Here is a 13,114-nt window from a genome sequence, read left to right as displayed (position 1 = left end):
TAATTCATTCAGATCTAGGATGTTATTTTAGTGTTCCCTTTATTTTTTTGAGCAGTGTATATATATATATATGTGTGTGTGTGTGTGTGTGTGTGTGTGTGTGTGTGTGTGTGTGTGTGTGTGTGTGTGTGTCTATATATACACACGTATACATAGATGTGTGTGTGTGTGTCTATATATACACACGTATACATAGATGTGTGTGTGTGTGTGTGTCTATATATACACACGTATACATAGATGTGTGTGTGTGTGTGTGTCTATATATACACACGTATACATAGATGTGTGTGTGTGTGTATATATACACACGTATACATAGGTGTGTGTGTGTGTGTGTGTGTCTATATATACACACGTATACATAGGTGTGTGTGTGTGTCTATATATACACACGTATACATAGATGTGTGTGTGTGTGTGTGTGTGTGTGTGTCTATATATACATACGTATACATAGATGTGTGTGTGTGTGTGTGTGTGTGTGTGTGTGTGTGTGTGTGTGTGTGTGTGTGTGTGTGTGTGTGTGTGTGTGTGTGTGTGTGTGTGTGTATATATACACACGTATACATAGATGTGTGTGTGTGTGTGTGTGTCTATATATACACACGTATACATAGATGTGTGTGTGTGTGTGTGTGTCTATATATACACACGTATACATAGATATGTATACGTGTGTGTGTGTCTATATATACACACGTATACATAGATATGTATACGTGTGCTAATTGATATCAAATGATGTCAATTAGCCTACCAGAAACGTCTAAAGCCATGACAATAACAGTCAAAACTGTTCGCTGCCCTGGCCCCCCAATGGTGGAACAAACTCCCTCACGACGCCAGGACAGCGGAGTCAATCACCACCTTCCGGAGACACCTGAAACCCCACCTCTTTAAGGAATACCTAGGATAGGTTAAGTAATCCCTCTCACCCCACCCCCCCTAAGTTTTAGATGCACTATTGTTAAGTGACTGTCCCACTGGATGTCATAAGGTGAATGCACCAATTTGTAAGTCGCTCTGGATAAGAGCGTCTGCTAAATGACTTAAATGTAATGTAAATGTAAATAATCTGTCTGTAAACAATTGTTGTATGTAAACTTCCGACTTCAACTGTGTATATACACACACACTGAACAAAATATATATATATTTGGGAGGTAGTAGGAATAATTTCCCTGTGTGTCTCAGTCAGTTCCATCAGGTATTATCTTTACTTTTTCAATCCCACAATCTGCTCTGCTTTATGTCAGCAATACTGCTGCCTCAGGTCACATGATCAGCATGTTGACCTCTGGTTGGTTGGCCTGCAGAGCTCGGAGGAAAGGGGAAACACTCAAACCCAAATCTTTTTCTTCATGACTTGCAGGAAGCCATTTCCCTGTTTTGAGGTGTGAAGGGTGTTTTTAGATCTGTTTGCTACTTATTTTCTGTTTTTTCACATTCTTTAAAAAAAATGTAAATCTTCAATTAACTTGATACAAGTGTACAGACGAATGACATTTTATAAGGAATGGTCAATAGAGGAGAGAACAAGATATGATTATATTTTTTTTCAGAACTGAAAAGCTATAAATGCTTTTCTCTTGTGAAATGCAGGTTGTAAAAGGATTAATACAACCCCTAACAGTAGAAGTGTGTGAGGTTTGACCATAGCTGGATTTAACTCTGGGTGTGTCAGTGTCCCCTATGTCTAACAGTGTCCCATAGTACTTCTCATTGACTAGATCTTTTCATCGACACTGAGTCCCTCTCCATGGAGTCTGAAGGCTATTGGACAGTGGGAGGTCCTTTACACAGGCCTGTTATAAGTGTCTCTCGGTCTGTCTGTCCAGTCACTGACTCACTGTTTGGTTGTGCTGAACAAGGGAGCATGGCCATGGGTCTATTAGGAGAAAACCAACACAGCAAATAAAATAAGTGTCAAAGTTTCCACCCTGCTGGAAATATACGCTCTGCAATGCTGAAGAGCTCCGTGTGTGTGTGTGTGTGTGTGTGTGTGTGTGTGTGTGTGTGTGTGTGTGTGTGTGTGTGTGTGTGTGTGTGTGTGTGTGTGTGTGTGTGTGTGTGTGTGTGTGTGTGTGTGTGTGTGTACACTCACGCATGCGGACATAATAAGTAACGTCTTTTATGTTATGCACTCTGATCTTCATCACTAGATCACACTGGAAGTCAGAAAGATCAGTTTGACTGCTGAAAATGTTTTTTAAAGTATTTTTTTATATTCCAAGTGCTGACTGTCTCTTTATATCAAGAAATATAAAGCAGCTATTTCTGTTATGTCCATTTATTTTCATTTAGCTACTATATATGTGGTCATGTTTCTTGTGGTGATGCGTCACTCACAAAGCCATTCTACTCCTCTCTTGTTTATGTGGTACGTTTATTTGGTTACGAAGCGATTGTTCTATAGGCCTACTCTGTGCTTGTGCAGAAACCTCTATATATTCAGGAAACGGCATCTGAACTCTGACCTATAATTACATACACCTAGAACAGCATTCACTCAGAGAGAGTGAGAGAGAGTGCGAAAGAGAGAGCGAGAGAGAGCAAGACCCTGTGAGGAAGTGACTGGGGGTTGTGCTCTCTGGCCGTTGCTGTGGAGAGAGGAGGGGAGGTGGGGAGAGGCCTCATCGACAGAGGCAGAACAGTGACACACACCAGGAAGACGGGGGAAGGGAAGGAGGTAGGCGGGGCTCACTCTCTCCTCATGTTCGTTTTGTGTTACGAAGCGAGTGTGTATGTGTGTGTCTGCTGCGCACAACACCAGCAACAGCTGAATGAAGTGGAGCTCCAGCTAAAGGCTATCTGGCTCTTAACAGAAGGATAAGGAACAAGAAGAGGAAGAAAATAAAGATAGACAGCGAGAGAGACTAAACAGTAGAACATTAAGTATTTCAAGGAGGGCTGAGGAGGGTTGTGGGCCCTGAAGGAAGGACTAGACCGGCTTTCTGCACTGGAGGAAGGACTGATGTGCCAGGTCAGGCCGAGAGAAGCCTGAAGAAGGAAGGGAGAGAAGTAGCAAGACAGGGAGCAGGCCTTGTTAGGAGGACCATGGAGGTGGATGAAGAGAAGGTGTTGTGCTACCTGGACAAAGTGCTGGAGGATGAGGATGAGAATGTGTTTGAGTGTGGAGACATGGACCTGGAGAGTCCACTCCCACCAGGAGACATGCTGATGACTCCTGTCCACAGGCAGTTTAGGGTGAGTCTCAGGCTGCGTCCACAATGGCATCCTATCCCCTATATAATTAGGGAATAGGGTGCCATTTCAGATTTGTCCTCAGCCTTCCGCTGAAACAGGATTTGACAGCAGGAAGAAACTGCCAACGCACCACTGCTTGCTCACTCATACACAGCCTAGGTCTTTACTGTGTGCCTGGCTAAAAATAACCAAGTGGGTAGTCTTATTGGTGCCTTTTCACAATGTGGCCTCACAGTGTGTGTGTGTGTGTGTGCAGACCTCCACTGTGATAGGGTTGTGTGTGTGTTGGCCAGAGAGCTCCTTATAGACCCCTCAACCTGATGGGTGGAGACATGCTCCAGTCTGAACCAGATTTACTCTCCTCCTGTCACGTCGTATGTATCTCTGGGGAGAGGAGGGGTGGAACGAAGGAGGAAGAGAGGAAGTTAATGCTGTCAGAATAAATATTTCACTGACATCACTCGCACTGACTGACATGTGTGACAGGGAGACCATGTGTGTGTGTTCCTACAGGTAGGGCTTGATCGCATAGTGCACTATGTAGGCGATAGGGTGCCATTTCAGATTTGTCCTCTCAGCCTACTGATTGGACGGGGAAGAAACACCCAATGCAGGCTAGGTGTATACTGTGTGGTGTCAGTATAAAACTGTAAGTGACGTCCCTCACGCTGACTGACGTGTGTGTGTGTGTGTGTGTTCCTACAGGTTGAGTTGGCTTTATAAAGAAAGAGGGTGCTGCTCTTAGCCAGCCTCTTACCAGCTGAGTCACCTGGCTATAACTCATTAACAAGTGCATCACTGTGATTGGGAAAAGAGCATTGAACTCAGCTTTGTTGAGTACTGTACAGTACATGCCTAAGTCATAAACTAGGCAGGTTTATTAGAAAAGGTGCAGCAAACTCCTCGGTCATGTTTAGTGAACTCCTCGGTCACGTTTAGTACCCTAATATTGTGGACTGCTGCAGATATAAATGTAATCGGTAGTTCCTTATTCCACATGTCAGAAAGGTGTGTTTGTTGTGCTACAGAATATATTTATATGTGAAAGTGCCTACAGGTTCGGGAGCGTCTTCCAGACATACAGTAGCCCTCTGGAGAAGAGTTTTTCCTGTCTGTCCTCAACCTCCACTACTTCACACTGGGCCTGGGAATTACACAAGACTACTGGCTCTTTATAGGCATATTTATCTGTTTGTGTGTCTTCCAGAATGCTCAGGATGATTACAAGCAGAGTGCTTTGAGGCCAATGTTTAGGAGAGAGGAGTTACTGTGACTTAAGTGTGTTTTCTTTGGTCTAATGAAATAACATCTGTGCAAACAAACACAGTTACACGTCACAGAACACAGATCCTGAGCCTGGCCTTCAGTAGCTCAGCCACATCTTTGTGTGTGTGTTTCATGTCACAGAACACAGAACCTGAGCCTGGCCTTCAGTAGCTCAGCCACATCTCTGTGTGTGTGTTTCATGTCACAGAACACAGAACCTGAGCCTGGCCTTCAGTAGCTCAGCCACATCTCTGTGTGTGTGTTTCATGTCACAGAACACAGAACCTGAGCCTGGCCTTCAGTATCTCAGCCACATCTCTGTGTGTGTGTTTCATGTCACAGAACACAGAACCTGAGCCTGGCCTTCAGTAGCTCAGCCACATCTGAGTGTGTGTTTCATGTCACAGTGCTTGTCAGTCTGCTGCCTGTCTGTAGAATAAAAGCCCTATATCGTGGCAAACCTGTCAAACCGCCTCAGCACTGTGAAGCGTTGTGCAGCGTTGTAAAGTGCTGTAAAGCCTGCATTAGCACACTGTTACTGTAGGAAGTCCTGACTCTAATTGTCTCATTTTCCATTTGCGAGAGCATGGCCATCAGAAACACCACAGCATTTCCTGGAAAGGACCCCGATTCCACCTCTGTTTCCTTCAGCAGTGCGTTGGGCAACCTCTTAAGTCATCCTGACTCCTCTCAGAACTAATAGAGGAGCACCGTTCTCAGTGCACTGTCCTGGTCGAGCCTAGAGGCACAGATTTACACTTCTGTTCAAAAGTTTGGGTTCACTTAGAGCAGATTCTTTATGGAATAACTACATAGAGGCCCATTAACAGCAACCGTAATTCCTGTGTTCCAATGGCACGTTGTGTTAGCTAATCCAGGTTTAGCATTTTAAAGGGCTAATTGATCATTAGAAAACCATTTTTCAATTATGTTAGCACAGCTGAAAACTGTTGCCCTGATTTAAAGAAGCAATAAAACTGGCCTTCTTTAGGCTAGTTGAGTATCTGGAGCATCAGCATTTGTGGGTTCGAGTACAGGCTCAAAATGGCCAGAAACAAAGAACTTTCTTCTGAAACTTTGTGCTGTCCTGTGAAGGGAGTAGTATTCAGTGTTGAATGAGATCTTCAGATTCTTGGCAATTTCTTGCATGGAATAGCCTTCATTTCTCAGAACAAGAATAGACTGACGAGTTTCAGAAGAAAGTTATTTGTTTCTGGCCATTTTGAGCCTGTAATCGAACCCACAAATTCTGATGCTCCAGATACTCAACGAGTCTAAAGAAGGCCAGTTTTATTGCTTCTTAAATCAGGGCAACAGTTTTCAGCTGTGCTAACATTTCAAAATGGTTTTCTAATGATCAATTAGCCTTTTTAAAATGATAAACTTGGATTAGCTAACAACGTGCCATTGGAACACAGGAGGGATGGTTGCTGATAATGGGCCTCTATACGCCTATGTAGATAATCCATTAAACAAAAATCTGCCGTTTCCAGCTACAATAGTCTTTTTCAACATTAACAGTGTCTACACTGTGTTTCTGATCAATTTGATGTTATTTTAATGGACAAAAAATGTGCCTTTCTTTCAAAAACAAGGACATTTCTAAGTGACCCCAAACGTTTGAACGGTAGTGTACATTTTTGTCATTTAGCAGACGCCCTTATCCACAGCAACTTAGTTAGTGCATTCACTAGGTGGGACTATCACAGTTATAGTAAGTACATTTTTCCTCAATAAAGTAGCAATCAGCGGTCAGCGCTATATGAAGGTTTTGTTTAGCATAATTTATCCAGGTTAGTTTCATTCAGATGAAATCTTTTAAGCAAGGCAGACCTAGTAGGACCTGGTAAGAGTGCGACTGTACTCCGTTCTGGTGGTTCAGTCTGATGCCACTAACTAGTAAGACCTCTTACCCTTAACAGTGGAAGTGGAACCTCCCATGTCCCGTCACTGTGATGACTTGGTGTTAGTCGGATCCGTGAGGTCATTGGGGTTAATAAGGTGAGGTACAGTGTGAACTCCTGGAACTCCGTCTCCCTGCCTGTCTCTTATCAGCCTCTGCTCATCTTTGCCTGGGAAGGATTTGCTCCTGTTAATAATTAATCCACCTCCCGCTTCCACTCATTCTGCACACACACACACCCACACACACACAATTCAGCAGAAATTCCCAGTAGACAGCCTCATCAACAGCTGTCAGATGGTATCAAAGATTCTGTTTTACATGTATCATTTGTCTGTCTGTTTGCTCTGATACAATATGTTACTTTTCCTTTGTCACCTTCACCTGTTGACTGCAGCTATATGTTAAAGACATGCTCCGGTACTTTGGCTGCTAGTAAGTCTTTTTTTAAACCTCCCGCTTTGGGCTGAGAGAGAGTGAGAGAGTGAGAGAGTGAGAGAGTGAGAGAGTGAGAGAGTGAGAGAGTGAGAGAGTGAGAGAGTGAGAGAGTGAGAGAGTGAGAGAGTGAGAGAGAGTGAGAGAGTGAGAGAGTGAGAGAGTGAGAGAGTGAGAGAGAGAGTGAGAGAGAGTGTGAGAGAGAGAGTGTGAGAGAGAGAGTGTGAGAGAGAGAGTGTGAGAGAGAGAGTGTGAGAGAGAGAGTGTGAGAGAGAGAGTGTGAGAGAGAGAGTGTGAGAGAGAGAGTGTGAGAGAGAGAGAGAGAGTGTGAGAGAGAGTGTGAGAGAGAGAGTGTGAGAGAGAGAGTGAGAGAGAGAGAGTGTGAGAGAGAGAGTGTGAGAGAGAGAGTGTGAGAGAGAGAGAGAGAGAGTGTGAGAGAGAGTGTGAGAGAGAGAGTGTGAGAGAGAGAGTGAGAGAGAGAGTGTGAGAGAGAGAGTGTGAGAGAGAGAGTGTGAGAGAGAGAGTGTGAGAGAGAGAGTGTGAGAGAGAGAGTGTGAGAGAGAGAGTGTGAGAGAGAGAGTGTGAGAGAGAGAGTGTGAGAGAGAGAGTGTGAGAGAGAGAGTGTGAGAGAGAGAGTGTGAGAGAGAGAGTGTGAGAGAGAGAGTGTGAGAGAGAGAGTGTGAGAGAGAGAGTGTGAGAGAGAGAGTGTGAGAGAGAGAGAGAGAGAGAGAGAGATCTCGCTACTTTCAGTACTGCTGGCAAAAAAGTATACAAAGTACCAGATAATATCTTTAAAAATGGTTGGTGTGGATACATTATAAGAGCCATGGGACTAGTTTGTGTGGTTGGTCATTAAGTTGACCCTTGAGTTCTATGGGTGTGGTGAGAGAGACCGTACGCTATAATAATACATTATACTACTGGGCCCTGTCAAAAAGTTTCATCTAACAGGTTTTATGAGAACACGGTCTATTGTTTTCCTTAAAGGCAATCTGCAGTTCAAATAACTCCCTCCCCTGTTTTGGTAAAAAGCTCAGGGATGGGGCTGGAGAAATGTAACCACTCTCATATTCGTAGACAGAACTATGGATGGGAAGTCTCACCATCAACGATATCAACATGATAGTTTGAACCATGTTTTCAAGCTATACAGTATTTGTTTACAATTACACTGTTTACAAACAATGGAATAAAACAGGCTTATATTTTGGCTTCTGATGGGATATGACTGTCCTTCATGAATCAATGGATATCATTGCTTTAGAATTCCAAAAATGGATGGACCAATCACAGATTACCACTTTAAGTTTTAGTGTGAATACATTTAAATGAAAGCATATAAATGGGAGTGCTCAACAAGCTTCTAAATTTGGTTTACAGGCTATTGGTATTCTGGGTGGGACTTCCCCAAGACTGAGCAATACAACAACTGTACCATTTATGTAATGTTTCCAAAAGGAAAATAAACCCTTGTTTTTTCCAGACATGTTTGGTATTAAAATAAACAGCCAGTGTTTTATTAATTAATGTGATCTGGCTGTTGAGTCTTCTGCTTTTCTCCTTTCACATGAAATAGTATTGTAACTGAAATCCATACTGACTACTTTTAAGGAACTCTGTAGGAATGAAACTAGTTAATTCAACCCTGAGAGCCACATGAGTCGGAATAAACTGTAATATGGGTTTGTATTGTCAGAACTGGGCCCTTTGATCACATGAAAGCACCTGGCTAGGGCTGTAGCTTCCATTGTGCTCTCTGGGTGTACACTTTGTGTGCGTGTCACCTGTTGAAGGCTAGTGTGTGTCGTTTTGAAACGCATCCCTGGTGTGTGTGATTGTAGGTGTGGTTTAGTAGGACAGCAGACAGGGTGAGCTCCTGGTCCTGCTTTAACAAGAAGGGTCTGAACCTGCCCAGCCTTATCCACACACACTCTCCCTCGCACTCTCTCTTCCTACCTCCTCCCTCGCTGTCTCTCAGGGCCAAAACAAACACCTCCACTTGGACTTGATTGCCCTCTGCCTGCCTAGTGCCCATGACTAATTGTGGGAGGAGAGTAGAGGGCACCAGGAAAATGGCCTCTCTTGTACAAATACAAATATATGTGCACTCATACAAGCTATGTACACAAAAACTCCCATCAAGATTTGAATCTGCTTGGATCTTTTCCTTTCCAGTGAGAGGCCTCACTTAAAGTTATGAGCCAGTCCATAGTGTTTGTGCACATGGCTGTGGCCCTACAGACAGTGCCAATGTGTTTATTCCAGTACTGTGCTGAACACCACCATGCCCTGCCACCACTGTGTTGACATACTGTAGTATCATAGTAGTGTATAGAAGCATGTATGACTGATGTCCTTTTCTTTTGTCCTCTCTGCAGGGTGACATCGAAAAGGGTCTGGAGATGAAGAAACTGGTTCTGTCTGGCTTCCTAGCCAGTGAGGAGATCTACATCAACCAGCTGGAGGCTTTGCTTCTGGTGAGGCGTGCGCGCACACACACGCTCACTATCAAGGACACGATATGGCGGACTTACCCCCGCTCTTCCCTTTCCTTTATGTAGTGCTGTCTGTGTGGGACTGTGCTGGACAGCATTAGCCCTCAGGCCAGTGTGTCGGCACCATGGTGGCTCCAAGTAGAGTCGCATGGGAGACTGGGTTCCTAAAAGCATTATGCGTTTTCGAGAAGTTGTGCTCTCATCTCTGTGAGTGCTATTAGTGGTTAGTGGTCAGTCATATTTAGAACAGACCAAAGGCCAAGCATATCCTGAACCAGGATGACTGTGTACCCCATGCAACTGCAGCTTGATGTCACATCCTGTCTGTCTCTGCACAACTGTAAAATGGGTTCAGTATTACAAACCAGGGTCTTAAACAGGAACAACCGTTATGAGTGCAGCAGGTAGCCTAGCGGTTAGGTTAGAACAGGATCCTGAGTGGCGCAGCAGTCTAAGGCATTGCATCACAGAGCTAGAGGTGTCACTACAGACCCGGGTTCGATCCCGGGCTATATCACAACCAGCCGTGATCGGGAGTCCCAAAGGGCGGTGCACAATTGGCTCAGCGTCGTCTGGGTTAGGGGAGGGTTTGGCCGGGGTAGGGGAGGGTTTGTCCGGGGGAGGGTTTGGCCGGGGTAGGGGAGGGTTTGGCCGGGGTAGGGGAGGGTTTGGCCGGGGTAGGCAGTCATTGTAAATAAGAATTTCTTCATAACTGACTTGCCTAGTTAAATTAAGTTTAAATCTAAAATTAAATGGTGTTGGGCCAGTAACCGAAAGGTTGCTGGTTTGAATACCTGATCCATGAAGGTGAAAAATCTGTGCCCTTGAGCAAGGCACTTAACCCTAATTTGTAAAACAACACATTTCGCTGCACCTCTCCTGGTGTATGTGACAATAAAACATATATATATATATATATATATATATATATATATATATATATAAAACTATAAACAGCAGTTGGTTCCACAACCTCCTCAGTTTTATGTGGAGTGGTGCAGGGCAGAGGACTGAATGGACGGCTGTGTGTTGTGGTGTGTCCTGCAAGATTTCAGTGGGCCTGGCAGGTCTGGCGACACACCGGGGCGCTTTCCTGGTTGAGAGGTGATGGTGATGAATGTTGGTTGTGTTTATCTGGTTTGGCTCCACCTGCTCGACCAGCGCCACTCTGCCCAGACACACAAACACACACACAGCCCAACACATTGAAAACAATGCCGTCCTGCCGTGGTAGGTATAACACTATCTGGATACAGCATCCATTCCTACAGAAAGTATTCCTACCCATTGAATTTATTCCACATTACAGGGCTGTGAAAAAGTATTTTCCCCCTTTCAAATTTTCTCTACTTTTGCATATTTCAGATCTTCAACCAAAACCTACTATTAGATAAAGGGAACCTGAGTGAACAAAGAACACAATTATGTACTTATTTCACGAACAAAGTTCTGCAACACCCAATGCCCCCGTGTGAAAAAGTCATTGCCCCCTTACGCTTCCTGTAGTTTGTTGATCAGTCTCTCACGTCGCTGTGGAGTGCATTCCACAGGAACAACCTCATACCAACAGTCAAGCATGGTGGTGATAGTTTCGGGATGCTTTGCTGCCTCAGGGCCTGGACGACTAGAAGGAACCATGAATACTGCTCTGTATCAGAGAATTCTACAGGAGAATGTCAGGCCGTCCGTCTGTGAGCTGAAGCTGAAGTGCAGCTGGGTCATGCAGCAAGACAATCAAGTCTTCATGAAAATGGTTAAGCAACACATTTGATGTTTTGTAATGGCCTAATCAAAGTCCAGACCTAATCCCAATTGAAATGTTGTGGCAAGACTTGAAATGAGCCGTTCATGCTTGAAAACTCACAAATGTCAGTGAGTTAAAGCAGTTCTCTATACAAGACTTAGACAAATTTCCTCCAAGGTGACGTAAGAGACGGATCAACAACTACAGGAAGCATTTGGTTGCAGTTAAATGTGGCACAACCAGTTATTGAGTGTAAAGGAGCAATAAGTTTTTCACACAGGGGAATTGTGTGTTGTATAACTTTGTTAATTAAATACATTTAAAGAAGTGTCAATGTTTTGGTTATTTGTGAACTCAGATTCCCTTTATCTAATATTAGGTTTTGGTTGAAGGTCTGATAACATTCAGTATCAAAAATATGCAAAAATCAGAAAGTGGGCTAATTATTTTTAATGGACTGAATGTCTTACAGCCTGAATAAAATATGGATGCAATGTATTTTTTCCATCCATCTACACACAATACCCCATAATGACAGGGAAAACATGGAAGTATACATTTTTGCAAATGTATTGAAATGACAGAAATGTAATTTCCGTAAGTATACACACCCATTTGCTATGACACTCCAAAGGGAGCTCAGGTTCATCCATCCTTTGGTCATCCTTGATGTCACTACAACTTGGTTGGAGTCCACCAGTGGCCAATTCCAATTGTTTGGACATTATTTTTTAAATATATTTTTTTTAAATGTCACCTTTATTTAACCAGGTAGGCCAGTTGAGAACAAGTTCTCTTTTACAACTGTGACCTGGCCACATAAATCAAAGCAGTGCGACACAAACGACGACATGGAGTTGCACATAAATGTGCAGTCAATAACACGAAAGAAAAGTAGACAAATCTATGTACAATGTGTGAAAGTGTAGAAGAGTAGGGAGGTAGGCAATAAATAGGCCACAGAGGCAACATAATTACAATTTATTATTATAAACACAGATGTTTATTACAATGGGTCAACACAAGGGGCATTTAGCCCATAGCATTGCTTATGAAAGCTAACATTCTGTAAGCTTATGAATGGCTTTCTCATAGTAACACTATTGTTATGACACTGATTTTCAACCGGGATGTGGAGATGGAGGACCTTAGCAACACAAATGACGTGGTGGTGTGATTCTGTTTTGATTGGAGGGAAAATATTTGTGATATCCTCATTTTTGGATTTCCCTCAGGGTATTGAAACTCTTATCTGTACTTGATAAGCCTGGGATCATCCGCCAGTCCCTGGCTTATCAAGTACAGATAAGAGTTTAGCTATCCGGAGTGAAATCCCAAAAAATAGGCAGTGATGTCACTGTGGTGCTCAGGCTTGGTGCCTGCGCAAACATTTCTAAACAACATTTTGGGATGTTTGGTTCGATTTGTAATCGTGGTCTGTTCAGAGCTGTGTTTCCATCAGTGCTAAAAGGAACAGCTCAGCTCTATTCTACTCTGTTCTCCAGTCTTTGGTCATGCTGCAGCGCCCACCCCTAATAATAAAGCACTGCTGAGCACCGCCCAGGATCATGATGATTTATGTGTTGAAAGCGTCAGTGCAGGTATACATATACCGGTACACACACAAACACACACTAACTCTTTTCTGAATGTGTGTGTGTGCAGCCCATGCGCCCCCTGAAGGCGACAGCCACCACCTCCCAGCCGGTGCTGACCATACAGCAGGTAGAGACCATCTTCTATAAGATCCAGGACATCTTTGAGATCCACAAGGAGTTCTACGACGCCCTCTTCCCTCACATCCAGCAGTGGGATGAGAAGGTCGCCGTCGGACACCTCTTCCAGAAACTGGTAAGAGTGGCAATCAATCAACCAACCTGTCAGTCAATCATTCAACTAGTCAACCTATGAATTTATCATCAAGATTGATTTTTGATTGAGTTGAATTAGGTGTGTTAGTAGTACTGGGTTGGAATACAAACTCTTGAGACTCCAGAAAGATGGAAGAACAGGAAGTTGGAGGACAACTTGGAAATCTAGTTCAAATGAATTGTATTCCAG

General features: G+C 43.6%; 1 protein-coding gene across 7 annotated transcripts in view; it reads left to right on the top strand.

Annotated features, from left to right (window-relative positions):
* The window catches only part of LOC123998616 (active breakpoint cluster region-related protein-like), a 263,562-nt gene that overhangs the window by 103,549 nt on the left and 146,899 nt on the right, over positions 1-13,114 (top strand). For 5 of the 7 annotated variants that reach the window (XM_046303641.1, XM_046303639.1, XM_046303644.1 and 2 more), the window contains exons 3-4: positions 9,193-9,291; positions 12,719-12,904. In XM_046303641.1, the coding sequence (XP_046159597.1) occupies positions 9,193-9,291; positions 12,719-12,904 (285 nt within the window). Of the gene's footprint in view, positions 1-2,706; positions 3,211-9,192; positions 9,292-12,718; positions 12,905-13,114 lie in introns of those variants that run through there. The other 2 variants (XM_046303645.1, XM_046303646.1) reach the window with 2 other exon arrangements.

The sequence above is a fragment of the Oncorhynchus gorbuscha genome, linkage group LG16 (genome assembly GCF_021184085.1).
Source record: "Oncorhynchus gorbuscha isolate QuinsamMale2020 ecotype Even-year linkage group LG16, OgorEven_v1.0, whole genome shotgun sequence".
NCBI lineage: Eukaryota > Metazoa > Chordata > Actinopteri > Salmoniformes > Salmonidae > Oncorhynchus > Oncorhynchus gorbuscha.
Note: the sequence above shows the minus strand (reverse complement) of the source record. Positions and strands in the feature narration are given on the sequence as shown.